This window comes from Rhododendron vialii, chromosome 6a, assembly GCF_030253575.1.
Source record: "Rhododendron vialii isolate Sample 1 chromosome 6a, ASM3025357v1".
NCBI lineage: Eukaryota > Viridiplantae > Streptophyta > Magnoliopsida > Ericales > Ericaceae > Rhododendron > Rhododendron vialii.
The window spans coordinates 9,291,127-9,311,050 of NC_080562.1; the positions used below are offsets into that span (position 1 = coordinate 9,291,127).

General features: G+C 38.1%; 1 protein-coding gene, 1 long non-coding RNA gene, 1 other non-coding gene and 1 pseudogene across 4 annotated transcripts; 2 read left to right on the forward strand and 2 right to left on the reverse strand.

The window, feature by feature from the left end:
* Window positions 1-1,445: 1,445 nt before the first annotated feature.
* On the reverse strand, window positions 1,446-7,933 carry LOC131331335 (proteasome subunit beta type-6). 2 transcript variants are annotated; one of them, XM_058365223.1, is made up of 8 exons: window positions 7,686-7,933; window positions 7,511-7,587; window positions 7,052-7,107; window positions 5,393-5,465; window positions 5,128-5,239; window positions 4,466-4,539; window positions 3,299-3,373; window positions 1,446-1,888 (listed from the first exon to the last, which is right to left on the reverse strand). In XM_058365223.1, the coding sequence occupies exons 1-8, from the start codon at window positions 7,822-7,824 to the stop codon at window positions 1,757-1,759; spliced, it is 738 nt and encodes a 245-aa protein (XP_058221206.1). In that variant the 5' UTR covers window positions 7,825-7,933; the 3' UTR covers window positions 1,446-1,756. The 2 variants fall into 2 exon arrangements, with proteins under 2 accessions (XP_058221206.1, XP_058221207.1); XM_058365224.1 differs by lacking the exon at window positions 1,446-1,888 and adding an exon at window positions 2,407-3,207 and having other exon boundaries at window positions 7,686-7,923.
* Window positions 7,934-8,297: 364 nt separating this feature from the next.
* Window positions 8,298-9,867, forward strand: LOC131331339 (uncharacterized). Its single transcript, XR_009201361.1, has 2 exons — window positions 8,298-9,571; window positions 9,610-9,867. It is a non-coding gene; the product is annotated as an uncharacterized LOC131331339 (long non-coding RNA).
* Window positions 9,868-10,513: 646 nt separating this feature from the next.
* LOC131328363 (DExH-box ATP-dependent RNA helicase DExH10-like) lies at window positions 10,514-17,866 on the forward strand (annotated as a pseudogene).
* LOC131331647 (small nucleolar RNA snoR100) lies at window positions 16,236-16,342 on the reverse strand. The gene has a single exon (XR_009201454.1). It is a non-coding gene; the product is annotated as a small nucleolar RNA snoR100 (small nucleolar RNA).
* Window positions 17,867-19,924: the final 2,058 nt, after the last annotated feature.

The window sequence follows — 19,924 nt, forward strand, 5'->3', positions numbered from 1 at the left end:
GGGTCAATGGGGTGGGGTATTTATAGGTGAATTTTGGTGGTGTAGGATAGGATTGATTTTAATGAAAATTCTATCTTTTGGGCTTTGAGATGGAAGAGATAAGGACGAATATATGATCAGGGAGAAAATAGAGACTGAGTAGGAGAGGGAGAGATAGAAGGAGTGTGCATGCATGCAAATTGAATAAAAATAAGATAAGATTATTATATTTGTATATATCTATTAAGGAAAAGAATTTTATTATTATGAATAATACTTTTTAAATGATATTATTAATGATAAAAATTACGGGTTGTTACACAAATAGTTTGATTTTTTTAACAAAAATGCATTTTTCGAGTTCTTGTTTTGCTACAATCATATTGAATCGAGGTAATAGTAAGGACAAACAACTCTGTCAGGATCATAACTATTGGATTAACCCTTTAGCAGTTAAAGCTGGTATATCAACTTCCAAACCAACTCACAAGTCATAGAGGAAAATGGAAAATGTCATTAAGGTATTAAGGTTTAAAAAGTGTATTGAAATATATGACAAATGTATTAAATATGAGAATGTATTGAAAAATGTAAAAAGTGCATTGAAGTATTTTTTTTTTCCTGAACTTATTGTCAACCCATGTTTCACGTACTGACCTCTCTTATACTCAGGTGCATTGTAGAGAAAGCCTGAGGCCCGAGTCCGTTTAAGTTTTTATTTTTTAAGTATTTATTTTTTGTTTTACGAGACAAGTCATTCTCTCACAGTACATCATCTTAAATTAAAAAAATAAGTACTTATTTTAGTTAGTGAAACACACCTTGAAAATTCTATTGCTCAGTCATAGATCTTCGGATTGGATTGGTAGATTACTCCTCAACCATTTTAATGGAATTGCTCACAATCATGAAAGATACCAGGCCTCGATTGTGTTGAGCGACTTCAGTCCACATACTTTTTTGTTGTTTATAGTTTTCACTGGGATTTGTGAGAGTAAATACCCCAAGGGTGTCATTTCTTGGTGAAGATTGCTCGCATCCTCGGTTATTGTGTAAGCCTCCCTACTGCAGTGGTTTTTCAAGGTAATGAAAATAGTCTGCCTTAAGGCCCTGCTTCATTGGTCTCGGCTGATGTAACTACCTCAATTATTCCGCAGCAGATCAAGAGGAAAATGTCTGTCCAGAATCCGGATTGATAGGAGCAGATAATCTCATAGTCTCTACATGTCCGTTCAAAAAATAAAAAAGCCTCAACATGGAGTAAGAATAATGAGACGGCTAAATCACATCCTCACCTATAGCATATTTTATACTCTGGATGATTCATCGTAGGCCTACCTAAATAATCCCTTAACCAACAACAATGCATCCAAATGCTGCACATGCAGTTTTAACAACACTTGTAATCCGGTCCCATCTATGTGTAATCCGGGAATCAAACCAACAGCTCCGGTATAAGAGTGATATTTTTGTCAAGAGGGTGTGCCATTGATCATAACTTTCCGGGTTAAGTGGACTACTGTAACCGACAAATGTCAGTCACATCCCCACAGGAAAAACTACAAAACAAAGCCAGAGGCCAAGTCTTGACTAACTTTGCTAGACAGAGTAATACATAAAATGAAAAACATACTGCAATGATTGACTTTTACAAACACATAAACTTGAATGCATAAATAGTCTATGGAATCAGTTATTGCAGAGCAGAACCAAATTTAAGGATAAGAAATCTTTCTGACAGGCTGCCTGAATATCCTGAGTTATCCAGAAAGAAATCCTAAGTGACCATTGGCTCGGAAGACGAGGATGACAATCTATCAAGCAGGGAATTCTGTGGCTCCAGCTCCTCATGCCACAGTGGAAGTGAATCTCCTGGGTAGAAGTTCCTCGTCACCCCCTCTGAGTTTATCTGAGAAAACAGAACCATCGTCGTAAGGAACTGAGCTTGAACAAGGCAAACCAAGGGAGACAACAGCAACAAATCCTGGCAATTTAAGCTTCTACTATCCTAAGAAAATGAGGAAGAATATTGCCCCGAGAATGTTTAATGTCAAAAACCAAAGCATATTGCCAACTAGGCAACTATGAAGCACTGACACACCTAGGAGGTTGCCGTATCCTAGTCAGACACGACAGGAACATGTATGGTGAGAGTAGGACATGCCTGAAAACAGGGTGGCTTTAAATCGTTTTGGGGGTAAATATATGTAACTTCAAAAGTATTGGGCTGTAAGTGTAATATAGAAATACATTATCACTCGATAACGCATTCGATAAGAGCTCTAGCTTAAATATTTAGCGGTTACAATGTAATGACCGAAAATTTTACTCTCTACCCCCACGGCTCACCGTGTTTGTATCCCCCTTTTCGTAGAAATTGCTTGTCTGTGATTGATGCCAACCTGTAGGAGCCCCTCAACAAAGCCGATGAAAAAGCTTTGCAGACGGCCCAACAAACTTTAAGGATATATACACCTTCGAATACAAATAGAGAAAATGTAGGCACATAGTAACAACTAATAACACCCACAAGAAGTACCAAGTTCTGGAACCAACAACACTGCTCATTCCTAGAATGTATTGTCTAAATACATTATTGTCATCTTACACATAGCGCATCACCGTGACAGCGTCATTGTTTGTTTGATACATCCAAGAACTAGGTAGAAACAGACGATGGCAGCTAGATGGAAACAGAAAAAGTCAATTTTACGTTTGTCATCCATCTGCAGATGCCGGCTAGTAAGAGTAGAGGAATAAGGCATTTTTAGTTTCCTTTTTTTTCCTAATTAATTTCTTCTCCCAATCTTTGGCTGGGTAGCGGAGGAAGTTAACTTGTCAAGTTTTAGGTAGAAGGTTTACTAGATGAGGATTTTTACTTTTATGTATTAGTGACAACAGAAAGACTGAAAATTTAAATGACAATGTGCAAACCGCTCAACCCAAATCAACAACCCCCAACCCTAGTACTTCAGGAATGGATCTGTCACCTACCTCATGTCTTTTGTCTCGTAAAGCAAGTGAACAACAAAGCAACCTCTCATTATAATAAAACATGTACGTAAATCCTTTTTTTTGGGGGAATTCTGTATGGCCCAATGAGGTCACTGAATTCAAATAAGCTCCTGTGGTATAATGGGCTACCATTAATTACACCACATGTCCACCATAAGAAAGACATGTCATCACAGGGTTGAAATTCCATAGGAAATTGCTGTTGAACCTCAACTACATCAAGAGCTCAGGGTCAGTATTGTTTTACTAGGATGTGACAAACAAAAAGATGCAAGGCTCGAAGTAAATTTCATATAGAACTCACAATGACGGTCCGAACAACACCACCGCTAGCACCATCACGCGCAATGGCAAGAGATACTGCCTTCACCACTAATTTCTGCAGTTAAAAAATGGAATTGTTAAAAAAAACTCGGGAAATAGATCAACCATCCAACGAACTACAGATCGAAAAATGTTTGTTTTATCAAGTAAAAAAATTATCTACGTCACAGGTCGGTTAATGTTTCAACATAATCTACTTGCAATGCTACCCAAATGATAATGTTATGATAAGCAAAAAATGAGAAACAACAAATTGTCTCAAGTATCAAGGTTTGCCAAAACTTGGGCAGAGATGGGGCAAGTCCTGTATCAAGTACTTTCTTTTCTTTTTATTTATTTTTTATAAGTAATTATATTAGAAACATGGCATTAAGGGAATGCTGCCCGTATACAAAAAAGGCCACCAACACAAAAAGGCCCTATACACCACCCCTATTTGACAAGAAAAGCTCAAACCAATCTAAAAATTGATCAATAGAGGGAAGTCTTGTATCAAGTACTTTCAAGGTGAAGAGAAGGTTACAACTTAAATTCCACATTATATGTTTTGGATGTAGATTTTTTATTCAATGGTTGCTATGGATTTCTTTTTGGTTCCACAATATAGACATTTTGGCTTGGCTCCCAAAGTCCTGGATGTCCGACAGGTCATGAAACTTTTTCCAAATACTGAAATGACATGATGACCAAGTTAATGCCAAAGGAAGTCATCAGTAGGTACAGTCCATAAGAACCTATTGAGCAAAAAAAGACAAGAGGCTGAGAATCATAGGACATTTAGATCACTGATATTATGTGATAGGAATGTGCAAGTGCAAAGACAGTGCCAAGTGCCAACCACCTCCCCCCACCCCGCCCCCCCCCACCCCACAAAAAAATAAAAAGAAGAAGAAAAAGAAAAAAAACTCAATAATGAAGTTAAAAAAAGAAAAGAAAAAAGAAGAAGAAGACCTAAGTAAGTACGAAAAGCAGCAAATTACATCTAAGTAAGCACATGTTGCAATCTAGAGCTAATCATGGTAATAAATCATGTTAATAGTAGTTGCTGATTCAAAATTCTACAAAATTAAGTAAGCACATGTTACAATCTATAAAGTTACATAAAACTCCTATACTCGTGTTATCAAAGAGAAATACGACAACAAACCTCAGCCTCATCTTTGGTCATCCCTTCCTTCCATGCTTGATCGAAGAAACCATACAAATAACTGGAGCCAGATCCTAGATGCAAAACCCAAAAAACAAGACCTTTGGTCAGTAACATCAGTCAAAATTATTGCACTAAATCTTGTGATGCACATCGGGAAATCCTTTTAAACTATGTTGTTTTTATCATTTTGTGTTGCTCCTTATCTTCTTCATCCAGTTTCAAAGAAGATTATGTACACGAAAACTAAGAAGATTACAGTCCAAGCATTGCAGAAATAACATCATATCCACGGATCTACCATATCCAGGGGACCTAGATCCTCTCTTTTCCAGACTGTATATTTAGATGTACAAACATCGCAACTGAACTACATAACCTATAACTCGTACTCATAAAAAAATAATTTGAACATACTCCCATTACAAATTAAATTTCCTCTGGCACCCTCACCTCAAGAAACTTAAGGAGACACTGAATATTGTTGGTATGTCTCCATGAAAATTTAACCAGGTAGTAAGCATATGCAACGCAATCCATAAATATAGGAGATTACTGGAGGAGATAGACTATTGATAATTCACGTCAGAACGAGGAAAAAGATCAATAATTAGACCACAACCATAAACACCGGAGAATTATGTGTGATCTGAAGAATTCACCTCCAATTGCAAAAGGCTGCTCTATAATAGTTCCTCCAAGAGGCACCCCATATATTTTACCTCCTTCATACTTGTCCCATCCTCCCACAATCATGCCGGTTTGTAGCATGTTCTGCAAAGTATAAACATATTATAAGTAATTAAAAGTGCAGAAACTACTCAAACACAAAAAGAAGATTCAAGAGATTTTCTGCACGTTGCTGCCCATTCCAATTTACAAAAGAGGTTCAATAAACGAAGATATAGGAAAAAATTGGGCACAAACCTTGTTATTGTATGATATTTGCCTCACAATATTAGCAGCAACCTTCACTGTAGCGGGCTGCCCAAGGCTTATCCTGTACAAAGGAGAATGGTTTGACCAAAAGACGCATAAGAGAAAGGAGTATAAACTATTTAGAAACAGCAATGAAATCTCAAAAGTTAGCACATTTGGAATCTTAAATGCAAAGACAAACAGTAAAATTCTTATATGCCTACTCAAACATTTGAGAACCAACGGCCAAAGGTATGTGAAAATTAAGGGAAGATCTCAAAGAAGTAGAAAAGGTTCGGGAAGGTTGCAGATGATTCAAAGTGAAGTGCGAGCATTAAAATACATGACATTTGATCAAGCACAGCAGAGTTATCCAACAGTGACGTGTGGAAAAAAGAAAAACGAAGAACTCAGAACAAATAGCATGCATAGCCATACAAACTAGCCATATCGTGTGATGCGGTCCAGAAAAGGTGGCCAGGGGCATTCCAATGATTTAACCATTATTCGGTCTTGGAGGGTAAGGATTGCCCATGGGTCCTACTTGGGATATTGGCTAGACACTTTTGGGTTCTATTCAAGTCAAAATATCTATTTAATGTCTAGTCAAAAACTTTAGAGTCAATTAGTTGATCAAAGAGTCATTTGGTTTTTCCATGTCATTAATGTTAAATATAGTCGAAGAGTCAATTAGTTGATCAAAGAGTCATTGAGTTTTTCCATGTCTTTAATGCAGTCAAAGAGTTTATGTTAAATGTGTCTTTGGGAATCTAAAGGTTATTTATTTTTGGGAAGTTCTAGAGTCAAGTTGAAATGGTTATAAATAAGATTGTAAGCCTTAAGGGAAATCATGAATGATTGAATGAATGAAAATTTGAGTAGCTTTCAAGCTATTTGATTGTGTGATGCAATCGTATCTTTGGTGTGATGCTAAAGAGCCCCTAGGTGTGATGTCTTGGGTTTTCTAGGTGTGATGCTTAGACCTATCCTTCTCTAACCCTTTCTCTTCTTCTTCGTACAAAATTACAAATTAGTGTTCACAGCCCCAAAACAGCCCTTTTCTCTTATGTTTGATTATACTTAGCCCTATTTCAATTTGTCCTGCATCATCGTGGCATCTCTGTACTCGTATCGATATTAAAACCTACTAACAGTTTTTTTTTTCCCCTTCTTCTTGAGAAAATGTATAACAAGCCCCCACCTTTTACAGGTAAATTTCTTATGGTTCTGCATGACATCAATAGATATTTTCTCTAAAATCACATGATGGAATCTCAAGAAAAGGATATTCCAACTTAAATGCTACTTAATCACTGAGTTGGACATTTCACTGATATAACACGACCAGGCTCTTGAAAACTCCAAATGCTGACTTCAAAAATTTTGCTTGCCATCTTTCCTTATGTGTTGGTTATTTGTGCTAAAGTTATATTTTCTGTGCGCATTGTTATTTCCTTGCTGTGGGTAATGGATATTCAACGGATTTCCTCCTTTCACGGGCTTAACTATTTACCAAATACAGAATAATTCAGTTCAGAACCGAGTAGAATTATATCAGATTTACAAGTTCCAGCAACACAACGTTATAAGGAAACAATTAATCAAATGATTATTTAGAACACGTGTAGAGTAGGGTGAATAAATCAACAACTAATGTTCACTACTTACGTATGTTGATGGAGATGGTAGCGCACATAATCTGCAACAACTTGCGAATCGGCTGCCTGAAAAGAAGGCATCATATATAAGCAACCAAAACAAACAAAGAAATGATGTTTAAGAAATTGTCCTAATTCCTCGATTTGGAGTTTCTTTGACCTCCAAGGTGTTCAAGATTCCTATTTCTGGCACTCGTTGCAAACAAGATCCAATTAAACATGAAAAAAGGTAGTAGGAGATGGCTGTGAGTTACAGCCCTCGTTGACACGTGGGATCGTAGGAGACAGTCGGAAAGAAAATCGCAATTGATAAGAGAGGCTGTAAACGAATTGAACACCCAAACTCAAAGAACAGAAGAGAGAGTTTAGCACTCATGAACTCCACTCTCGTTATAAGGCAGGCAATGAGATATATGTAAATAAACACGTGTATAGGGAAAGAGAGGAGACTTAGCGAGGTTGTATGTACCGATCCAGAGCGACAGAGGTAAACATTATCAGTCAGCTGTGTGATCTTATCCGATGCCCTATTTGCCACATACATACCTATGATAAGAGCAAATTGGAATTAAGATCAACAAATTGGAATTAAGATAGCATTGGAAGGGGTAATACTAGCAGTTAATAATACCAGTTAATAATACCAGTGCTGGTGCGAGAATCGGCGCCGAGTATGACACCGCCGTCGTAAGTGACTCCTATGATGGTGGTTCCCATCGAATGTGGCGCGTTCAGGTTTGCCATGCTTGGATCCATTCTGCTCAGATCTGGGGATTTGCACATATAAACCCTAGTGGAACTTATTAGTAAAGGGAGGAAGAGGGAGAGAGAGATAACAGGGCTGTTTCTTGGAGAGAGGGCAATGGAAGAAATTAGTAAAGGAATCCGCTGGCCGCTGGTGTGCCCGGTTCCATTTTTAGATAAAATTATACTTACGGCCCTGTACTTTAAATAATCATAAAAAGTACCCCCTTAACTTCAAAAGCGAACACATTCACTCCTACATTTTCATCTCATTAAGAGGTCAAGTCGCCCCACTTGCGTATGGATGTTCTTCCCTTAGAGGGATTTTCCTTTGGAAAAATGATGGCCCATGACGTGTTTTGATAATTAATACCCGCCAAGGACAAGCTAAGAACACGTCATTGGCGAGTATAAATTATCAAAACACGTCTTTGGCCGTTATTCCCCCTTTTCCTTTCTTTCTTTGTTTCTATCTTATAATGGGCTTATTTATTGTATTGGTTGAGTTGTTGGGCTTGGTTATCTCGTGGACTCTTGCAATTAATGGAGTGTCTCGGGTTTGTACTATGTACTCCAAAAATGATCTTTTCTATCGATTAACCAAAAAAAAGTGTGGCAGTAAGTTTTTTCTTTAACACTAACGGAGAGGTACTTTTGCTATCTTTCTAGGAGGGAGCATGGATCAGATTAGTTCAATTTTATCGTAAACCAAGGAACAAATCAATACGTACAGATTATGAGTTTGGAAAATCAAACCAACGTATAAGATTCATAAAACCAAACCAATCCGAACCATTTAAACATGGTTCGATTTCCATTTGAAGCCACGGTTCGCTTGAACCTGACTGCATGAGATATCATCTCCATAAAACTATTTAAAGTACTTAAAATTTAAAAATAAATCAAACCAAAATTTATGCTAAAACTAATTCTGTTAAATTCACCAAAGCTCACTTATATCAACACACAAAAAAATATAAACAACTATTGTTTTAAGTCTTAACTTCTTTAATTAAATCAATGTCAAGTCACTAAACTAAACTAACTAAGAATACCAGCTAATTGGGTTGATCTAAAATAGGAATAAATTTTCAAATATAGAATTGGAATAGGTTTTAACTTTTAATACAAGGAGAAGAATTAGGTTTTCCTACATAAAAACCTATATGGGATAAGGATAAGTTTTCATATATAGGAACTTAGGATAATTAACTGTGACAGTAAAGGAATACGGAGTGCACTAGATTATTAGATTAAAAAATTATTTGACTATTTTCACTTATGCTATGAGGTTTTTTTTTTTTTTGTAAATTAGCTTGAAATATAAAAGGACTAACCGAATATAGTATAATATTTGAAACTATGAAAACATTTATCAGTGTAAATTTTAAAAGAGGCCTGCCTATCTATACACGTTTGCCGTCAGGGGTGTAAACGAGCTGAATCAAGCCGAACCTAGTTATATTTGGGATCAGTTCGTTAAGGTGTAGGTTAGGCTCGAGTTCGGCTCGGCTCGTTAGACTTAGACTTAAACGAGCCGAATTCAGGCTCGAATACACTTTTTTTTAGAATACAGTTCAGGCTCGAATTCGGCTCGGGAGAAATTTTTCCCAGTCCCAAACGTCATTTGCACCCAAAAAAATTAAAAAAAAACCCTCTCTCCTCTCTCCATCCGAAATCTGAACACAAACCCAGAAACCTCAAATATAGAATCAATCCTCACAGAAGCTACAAATCAGAGCTCAAAATCAAATCCAGGCAACAAATTGAAATTGAAACCCACAGAGTCGTCCGAGATCGGAATTGGAAAGACAACCCACAAAGTCGTCCGAGATCGGAATTGGAAAGACAATAGAGAGAGATTAGTGGCTCGGTTCTTCATCAACCGTAGTCGGCCAAGTCCCTCGCCTCATTCCATCCTCGCGAGATGATGGACGACAGCGCCTTCTCCGCCGTCACCGGCGTCGAGGTGCACCCGCGAGGTGAGCCGCTGGTGTGTGTGTGTGTGTGTGTGTGTGAGAGAGAGAGAGAGAGAGAGAGAGAGAGATTACCAGGGGGAGAGGTGCGGCTATGTTTCGTTATGAACTCTAATTGTTGAACCAAAACATATATATATGCCTAAAATATATACTACTACGGAGTACTTTGTAAAAGTAATACCTAAATTATACATAAACCCCTAAAATATATAATATTTATAGATAAACCCCCAAAGTATTATTAATTATATTTTAATCTCAAGTTCGTGAGCATAACCGAGCCGAATATTATTAGGCTTAGGTTCGGCTCATTTATGAAACTAGCCTAAAATTGAGGTTTAAATTCAATTCGTTTAATAGACGAGTCGAATTAGAACGAGTTTTTATCGAGCCGAATAACGGGTCAGTTCATTTGCGGCTCTATTTGCCGCCCAGGCTTTAGCCGAGAAAGAAGCCCATTCTTCGGTCCAAGTACAGTAGTAAACAAGGCCCATATGTATAAATCAATCAGATACCGCAACTAATTTCTGGCATTAGGGTTTTTGTGTTTTCAAATTTCATGCGTTTCAGAGCGCAGAGGATTCGCCATTAGAGGTGAGCATACATATGGTTGCGTATTTTTATACGTACATACATACATACATACAGAGGTTTTTGTTTATATCGTAGTACTCTCGGTATTTAAGCTCACAAACTCTAATAGTAGCGGCAAAAGGGGATTCTCGAGTTTGTAATATTGTTGGTGTAGTTGACGGTTTTGTAGTTGGAGTATTTTCACATTTCATTGCAGTGGAAGTTCGCATTCGACACTGTCGCCCTAATCTTATTTTCTTCCTCAGTAGATTAGATTAAATAAGAGGACCTGAAAGCCAGCCCTAGTGAATGGAGGAGGACAATTTGGCAACTCTTGGGAAACGTAAGGTACCCAAAAATGATACGGAAGTAGTAGTTCCGAAGCAGCAAGAATCTGCATCCAAATGCCGTACTAGTAGTTCCTCCGCACGAACATGTGTGCATGAAGTCGCCGTTCCAAGCGGCTACACTCCCACCTTAGACGAGACCATTCACGGGACCTTGTCAAATCCTGTTTAAAACGGCAAGATGGCTAAAACCTACCCCTTTAATCTCGACCCTTTTCAGCAAGTTTCAGTGGCATGCTTAGAGCGAAACGAGTCTGTTCTTGTTTCTGCCCATACTCCAGCTGGGAAAACTGCTGTTGCTGAGTATGCAATTGCTATGGGTTTTAGAGAGAAACAAAGGGTTATATATACTTACCCATTGAAAGCTTTAAGCAACCAGAAGTACAGAGAGCTAAGCCAGGAGTTCTCTGATGTTGGGTTGATGACTGGTGATGTCACTCTCTCGCCAAATGCCAGTTGTTTGATAATGACCACTGAGATCCTCAGAGGAATGCTTTACAGAGGTTCCGAGGTTTTAAAGGAAGTTGCTTGGGTTATATTTGATGAAATTCACTACATGAGGGATCGAGAAAGAGGGGTTGTATGGGAAGAGAGTATAATATTCTTGCCCCCAGCTATTAAAATGGTATTCCTTTCGGCAACGATGTCCAATGCTACCGAGTTTGAAGAATGGATATGTAATTTGCATAAACAGCCTTGTCATGTGGTGTACGCCGATTTCCGACCGATGCCTCTGCAGCACTACGCGTTCCCTATGGGGGGATCAGGATTGTATCTTGTTGCGGATGAAAATGATCAGTTTAGGGAGGACAATTTCATGAAAGTGTAGGACTCTTTGGCGAAGCAGGGCGATGGTAACAAGGGTGCTAATTCCAAACCAAGTGGCAGAATTGCGAGAGGCGGGACTGCCTCAAGTGGTTCTGACATATACAAAATTGTCAAGGTCTGCATTTTGTTATGAAATCAATTGCTATTCATGTGAAGTCCTAGTTACTGCGGATTGGTCCTCTTTGAATTTTTTTTGGAATATTCCTAAGCTTTGTTTCGAGGGTTTGTGTCACTTGCCATATATTTATTGATAATGCTTATGACAATATTGTCCAAATTTCAGATGATTATGGAAAGGAAGTTTGAACCGGTGAAGAGAGTGCGAACACCATGCAATGTTGATGAGCAAACTTGACTTTAATACCCAAGAGGAGAAAGATGTTGTGGAGCAGGTTTTCCAAAATGCAATACTTTGTTTGAATGAAGACGATAGAAACCTACCTGCTATCGAGTTGATGTTGCCACTGCTTCAACGAGGCATTGCTGTTCATCATTCTGGGCTTCTCCCAATTATCAAGGAACTGGTGGAACTTCTCTTTCAAGAAGGCCTTGTTAAAGCACTTTTTGCAATAGAGACAGTAAGATTATTTCCGTGTTCTGACAACCAGCTTGTTTCCTTAAAACATCAAATTTGAAATTCAGCCACTTAATATCTCGGTAGAATCCTATTGGGTATTAGACTTCAATAACAATATGTTTGGTTTTAATATGTTACAGTTTGCTATGGGTCGAAACATGCCTGCAAAAACTGTTGTTTTTACCAGTTTTCAGAAATGGGACGGAGATAGTCACCGTTACATTGGATCTGGTGAGTATATTCAGGTGAGTGAACGTCACATCATACCGTGGAATGTATTTTGCATTGGTTTGTGGTTTATATTTTCTTAGTTGTTGATTGCGTTGTCTGATTTCATGCAAATGAGTGGAAGAGCAGGTCATCGCGGTAAAGATGAGCATGGTATTTGTATTATAATGATTGACGCTAAGGTAATATAAGTGTGGTTGGTAAAATTTGTATTTTATCGCTACTTAAGAATCAGTCTCTTTTATCTGAAGTTTTAACTCTCACACCGTTTACAGTTCCAAGTTCCTTATCATTGGGGAGCTGTATGCTCTAGATCTTTACAGGACCTATTATTTTCTAACGTTTCCTTGATCATTTTATAGATTGGTTGGAGTTGTTCATTTCACTTGGTGGTTTATAGGGCGTTTTGTGTTGGTGGCCTTTTTTTGTATATGGGTGGCATTCCCTTAACGCCTTCTCTAAATTGTTATTTACTTTTCAACAAAAAAAATCTGAAGAAATAACTTTTTTGGTAGATGATATTTAGCAATTCTTACTTGCTTTTCCTCATGTTGTGGAATAAAATAGTCAATGAAAAAATTTGTTCCAAAATACAATCTTCGAAACCATTCTGTTGACCAATATGTGAATATTTTTGGATCAATTCCTTTGCCCCTCATTCTTCGATGATCTTTCAACACAAGTGTTTTATGCATAATATATTTAGGGAAAAGTTTCAATAATACCATTCTAAATAATGTAGATACCTGGAATAGCCATCGTATAAAGGATCATAACAAAAATTTGTAGAGATAAGAGAGGAAAGCAGAGAAATATCACATTGCACTGTCAAAAAGGGGATGCAGAGAGAGGAGAATTGCATGGGGGAGAGAAAAGGAAAGAAGTGCCAGAAGACAGAAAGAGAATGGAGGAGAGAGAGAGAGTAGTAGTAGTAGTAGTAGTAGTAGTAGTAGCAGCAGCATTATTTCGCTTTCTTGATATGATTTTAAAATTTTCTCTAGAGGCGTATTGGAGAGTTGGGTTGGAATCCAACGGTTCAACACGTGGGCGAGACTCAGGTGCTCTCCTTGTTCGGTCATTCGCTGCCGTCCATAATGCACACATACACACTTGTTAAAGCTTGGGGGGGTGCGGTTTGCATTATATACACCCTCGAGTTACTATATACTGCTCTTCAGAATCAAGATTCCTGGGAGTTCTTCCAAAGCTGGTTGGTCTCAATAGTGTCTCAGTAATCATCTTGATGAACGCTTCGGTTGGTTATCCTGTTCTGTTGGTGCAGAGATATAGTTTCTATAAGCATTATGCCACTTGAGTGCAGACACAAGGCTTCCTTGAGAAGTCAATGCTACCGTGATGTTTCTACTCTAAAATTCCATGCTGTGGCAGTTGTAATGAATTTTTAGTTCCTTCAGTATGCACTGCTTTTCCTTTGGACCATGTCTATATATCTCTATGTTGTCTGCATGTTTATTCAATACCAGATGGAGATGGATTCGCTGAAGGAGATGGTTTTGGGTAGACCGGCTCCATTGGTCAGTACCTTTAGATTGAGCTATTACACCATTTTGAATTTGATGAGCCATGCTGAAGGTCAATTTACTGCTGAGCATGTTATCAGGAATTCATTTCACCAATTTCAATATGAGAAGGTTTCCTCTGAACTCATGTTTTTTATCTGCTCTTCTCCTCTATAATGACTAACAATATTCATCTGTGCTCTCTTCAGGCTTTACCAGATATGGGGAATAAGATTTCGAAGCTTGAAGATGAAGCCGCCAGTTTGGATGCCTCTGGAGAGGTAATTTATCCACATTGTTTTTCATTTAATTTTGGGGTTGAATAGCATTCTGCAACTTCTTATTTTACAATTGTAGGCTGTGGTAGTTGAATATCATAAGCTGAAGCTTGATATAGTTGAGCTCGAGAATAAGATGATGGCTGAGATAACAAGGCCTGAAAGAGTTCTTTATTTTCTTCTTCCTGGTAGGCTGGTATGTAATGAGAATGACCATCTAACAAAGTTTAAATTACACTCTAAGTGAACCCTGCTTATTTTAGATTTCTTTTATTTGAATCACCAAAAATGTTCTGTTCCGTGTTTCTTACTTCTTAAGGCCTTGAAATTTTGATTAATTCCTGTTTATGTAGACCTTTTTATTACGAGAGGTAGGCAATGCTCTTATGTGGCTATAGCTTCTCCGCTTTACGAGAGGTAGGCAATACCCCTAAATCCTACTGCATCATAATGCCAATTTCTTAAACAACAACAACAATAACAGAACCCATATAGTCCCCAATCATTGGGGGAGGATTGGAGACAGACCTAACCTTTGGCAATATATGCACAAAGTGGCTGCTCTTAGAATACCTTTGCTATAGTGGCTCCCCTATACCAATGCCCATTTCTTAAACAAATTGCCTTTTCCTTGAAAGATTAAGGAGAACACACGCTGACCTTAAAAGAAGATGTCATTGACAAGAAAGTGTGTTCAAACTAGATGAACTATTGGCATTGTGTATGTGTTTCATATATTTGCATGTTCCATGATGCCTGGGTTGTAAATCCACCTGCTCGAGGAAGTTGTTTAGTTTGGAATGTGTTTCAACTGAATAGTTTCGTATCTAAAGCTTAACACATAATAGAGACTCCACAATGTACAGATCTTTCCTAGTGTTTGTCTTAAGGTGTATTGGAGAAATAGAGATTGTCCCACATCGGTTAGCTATCACTTTCGAAACTAAGAACTAGTTTTTGACCTTTGCTAGCCTCTCCACTTATTGCTAGTTGGTTTTGAGTTGGATATTATCGTCGTATCAGAGTGAGTTTTCCAGAGGCTTTTGGGCGAGACTCTTTGGATTAAGATTTTGAAGGCTTAACATGGTATTAATGTCATGATGTGTTAAGATATTTATTCTGTTGTTGCACTTTGAGAATAGTACATTGGCTGTGTTTGGTCCCGTTAAACGAATCTGATGGAAGGGTAAGTGTAAACAAACCTAATTTTAGCCAATCTTTTGTGCAAAAAGTTGCTGCTCTCAGACTCAAACCTACCTTCTCGAGCTTGTCAGCCAAGTCTTTTACCTTTTCTGTAAGCAATGCCCATTGTTGTTGGATTGTGCTGATTGGAAATAGGTTCAAAAGGAAATAGATGAAAATGTTTAGTTGGATAAGTTGATGCCCTTGCAAAATGGTAGAGAATGATTTGCACTGTGCTGCTACTTGTTTTGTGCTGTACTTACATATGTCTTAAATTTGCAGCTTCAAAACTTTCGTGATGAACTTAAGAACCGTTCTCGTGTTCTGAAGAAACTTGGCCATAATGATGCTGATGGTGTTGTCCAGTTGAAGGGACGGGCAGCCTGCTTGATAGACACAGGAGATGAACTCCTTGTCACGGAGTTGATGTTCAATGGTGAATAACTTTATCCTTCTTTGCAGAGTATAATGTCGATTAGGGTTCACTGCTGCGTCACAAATAGAAAATAGGATTATGAGGTAATTTGATTAACCCTGACTGAGCCAGCCCCAACATGCAATGGTAGAGCTACCAAGAGGCCTTTTAAAATTGCACTTTTACTGAGCTTTAAGGGTTTTCCAAAGTTACCCAAGAAGATTTTTGAAACATAATTACCTATAGGTTCAACTTCTTTTTTCCAATTTGTACCTCCCCATTGATTTTTGTTTTCCCGTAAATCGCCTGGTAGATGTTTAACCGCTCATCCTCTTTCTCTCTTACGCTATCCTTTCTTCTACGCTGTCTTTTCTTCCTACCAACAACAACAATAACAGAACCCATGTAGTCCCCAATCACTGGAGATATGGGCGGGGGAGGATTGGAGACAGTCCTAACCTTTGGCAATATGCACAAAGTGGCTACTTTAAGAATCCCATTGAAACAGTGGCCCTCCTATACCTGTTTTGCAGGAGAACCATGCCCCCAAATCAAAGCCAAATGGTATCAGAGAGGGCATGCTAGAGACCCAATTCAATTTATGTGCACATTATCATACTTCCTTCGTTAATAGTCCAGAGCATCTGTATACACAATGAGGAAGACATTTTTTTCCTACCAATGCACTATATTGAGGAAGACATTTTTTAAATACGATTGGGACTATCATGCGTAGTTTTCAAAGTATGAAAATTCATGTAAATCAAATTTCCATCTTGTCGACAAGGCTCAAGAAAGGGAGGCAGATGCTGCTTTTAACTACCAAAACATTAAACTAGATTGTATCTTACAAAGTAAGATTTTTACCATACAAAACATAAGTCTTTGCAATGCCTCCGCCGTCAAGAGCTTGCTATGGCCATGGCCATTGGATGCGTGTGAAAGTTTGCAGAGATTTACATTGGCATACTAATGAAATTTGTACTTGTATGAATTTTAGGAATATGTTTGTTCAATTCAAAAACTTTATGGAATCAGCCAGCCTTTACTATTTGTAGTTAGTTAAATCATTGCATGCTTGAGATAAATCTTGGCGCTGGACTGCAAACTGAGTTGTTTGAGGTCCATTCCGGCCTCATAGTCCTATTGTTTACAAGTATAATTTTGGGTAGCCTTTAATTAGAACAAATCAAGAAATTAGGCCTCTCTTCCTAAACGGACGGGTTCTGAATGATTTTGTGATTCAGGTAACTTCAACGATCTTGATCATCATCAAATTGCAGCTCTTTCTAGTTGCTTCATTCCAGTAGACAAATCAAGTGAACAAATACAGTTATGGGCAGAACTTGCTAAGCCATTGCAACAACTGCAAAACAGTGCGAGAAGAACAACAGAGGTATGCTAAGTTCTTGCACTTTGGGTTCATTTTTGGAGATAGTCCTTCGTTCATTTTAATGAGTTGGTTTTTATTTTGTTGCAGATTCAACATGAATGCAAATTGGAAGTAAATGTAGATGAGTATGTGGAGGCAGCCGTTAGACCATACTTGATGGATGTCATATACTGCTGGTCAAAGGTCATTTTATTTTATTTTTTTACAATGTTAACTTGCTGTATCTTGTTCTTTTCCTTTATTCAGTTAAAGAGTTGCTACAGTGTTGTTTACTTTAGCCAATGTAACCAATTGACTGACCAGTGAACTATATTCACCATGGAAATTACTAACCACTACACGTAAACCGAACACTAGGCTCCACCATCTCCACTCCTTGTGGCTCTGACCATTCAGCTACTGATCTAATAGCGTCCATGAAATTCCTAGCCTCAATCTCTGTACTCAATGGCTCTGGTCCCAAGGACAAGGTCGGTGGCAAAGAAAAAGTTTTTTTTGCGATTTTTGAAATCTCAAGAAAAGAAAAACCTACCTTCTGAGATAAGTGGTTCTGAAAGTACCTCTCCGTTAGTGTTAAAGAAAAAACTCACTGCCACACTTTTTTTTTGTTAATCGATAGAAGAGATCATTTTTGAAGTACATAGTACAAACCCGAGACACTACATTAATTGCAAGAGTCCACGAGATAACGAAGACCAACAACTCAAGCAATACAAGAAATAAGCCCATTATAAGATAGAAACAAAGCAAGAAAGGAAAAAGGGGAATAACGGCCAATGACGTGTTTTGATAATTTATACTCGCCAAGGACATTTTCAGCATTAACAAATGTTCTTAGCTTGTCCTTGGCGGGTATTAATTATCAAAACACGTCCTGGGCCGTTATTTTTCCAAAGGAAAATCCCTCTAAGGGAAGAACATCCATACGCAAGTGGGGAGACTCGAACTCTTGACCTCTTAATGAGATGAAAATGTATGAGTGAATGTGTTCGCTTTTGAAGTTAAGGGGGTACTTTTTATGATTATTTAAAGTACAGGGCCATAAGTATAATTTTATATAAAAATGGAACCAGGCACACTAGTGGATTCCTTTACTAATTTCTTCCATTGCCCTCTCTCCAAGAAACAGCCCTGTTATCTCTCTCTCCCTCTTCTTCCCTTTACTAATAAGTTCCATTAGGGTTTACCTGCGCAAATCCCCAGATCTGAGCAGAATGGATCCAAGCATGGCAGACCTGAACGTGCCACATTCGATGGGAACCACCATCATAGGAGTCACTTACGATGGTGGTGTCGTACTTGGCGCTGATTCTCGCACCAGCACTGGTATTATTAACTGCTAGTATTTGATCTTAATTCCAATTTGCTCTTATCATAGGTATGTATGTGGCAAATAGGGCATCGGATAAGATCACATAGCTGACTGATAATGTTTACCTTTGTCGCTCTGGATCGGTACATACAACCTCGCTCAGATTCCTCTCTTTCCCTATACATGTGTTTATTTACATATATCTCATTGCTTGCCTTATAACGAGAGTGGAATTCATGAGTGCTAAACTCTCTCTTCTGTTCTTTGAGTTTGGGTGTTCAATTCGTTTACAGTCTCTCTTATCAATTGCGATTTTCTTTCCAACTGTCTCCAACGATCCCACGTGTCAATGAGGGCTGTAACTCACAGCCATCTCGTACCACCTTTTTTCATGTTTAATTGGATCTTGTTTGCAACGAGTGCCAGAAACAGGAATCTTGAACACCTTGGAGGTCAAAGAAACTCCAAATCGAGGAATTAGGACAATTTCTTAAACATCATTTCTTTGTTGGTTTTGGTTGCTTATATATGATGCCTTTTTTTCAGGCAGCCGATTCGCAAGTTGTTGCAAATTATGTGCGCTACCATCTCCATCAACATGCGTAAGTAGTGAACATTAGTTGTTGATTTATTCACCCTACTCTGCACGTGTTCTAAATAATCATTTGATTAATTGTTTCCGTATAACGTTGTGTTGCTGGAACTTGTAAATCTGATATAATTCTACACGGTTCTGTACTGAATTGTTATGTATTTGGTAAATAGTTAAGCCCGTGAAGGGAGGAAATCCGTTGAATATCCATTACCCACAGCAATGAAATAACAATGCGCACAGAAAATATAACTTTAGCACAAATAACCAACACATAAGGAAAGATGGCAAGCAAAATTTTTGAAGTCAGCATTTGGAGTTTTCAAGGGCTTGATCCTGTTGTAACAGTGAAATGTCCAAGTTAGTGATTAAGTAGCATTTAAGTTGGAATATCCTTTTCCTGAGATTCCATTAGGTGATTTTAGAGAGAAAATATCTATTGATGTCATGCAGAACCATAAAAAATTTACCTGTAAAAGGTGGGGGCTTGGTATACATTTTCTCGAGAAGGGGAAAAAAAAAAAAACTGTTGTAGGTTTTAACATCGATACCAGTGCAGAGATGCCACGATGATGCAGGGCAGATTGAAATAGGGCTAAGTATAATCAAACGTCTTTTGTTAATTTATACTCGCCAAGGACATTTTTAGTATTAACAAATGTTCTAAGCTTGTCCTTGGCGGATATTAATTATCAAAACACGTCCTGGGCCTTCTTCCAAAGGAAAATTCCTCTCAGGGAAGAACATTCATACGCAATTGGGGAGACTAAAACTCTTGACCTCTTAATGAGATGAAAATGTATGAGTGAATGAGTTTCTATTGAAGTTAAGGGGGTACTTTTTATGATTATTTAAAGTACAAGGCCGTAAGTATAATTTTATCTAAAAATGGTACCGGGCACACCAGCAGATTCC

What these genes read in the sequence shown, in the direction of transcription:
- LOC131331335 (XM_058365223.1), bottom strand. Translation starts at nt 7,824, where the DNA reads ATGTGCAAATCCCCAGATCTGAGCAGAATGGATCCAAGCATGGCAAAC. An exon ending in ACCTCTGTCGCTCTGGATCG is followed by an intron (nt 7,108 to 7,510) that starts GTACATACAACC and finishes CCTTCTTTTCAG; the next exon opens with GCAGCCGATTCGCAAGTTGT. An exon ending in GCAGCCTTTTGCAATTGGAG is followed by an intron (nt 4,540 to 5,127) that starts GTGAATTCTTCA and finishes TTTTGCATCTAG; the next exon opens with GATCTGGCTCCAGTTATTTG.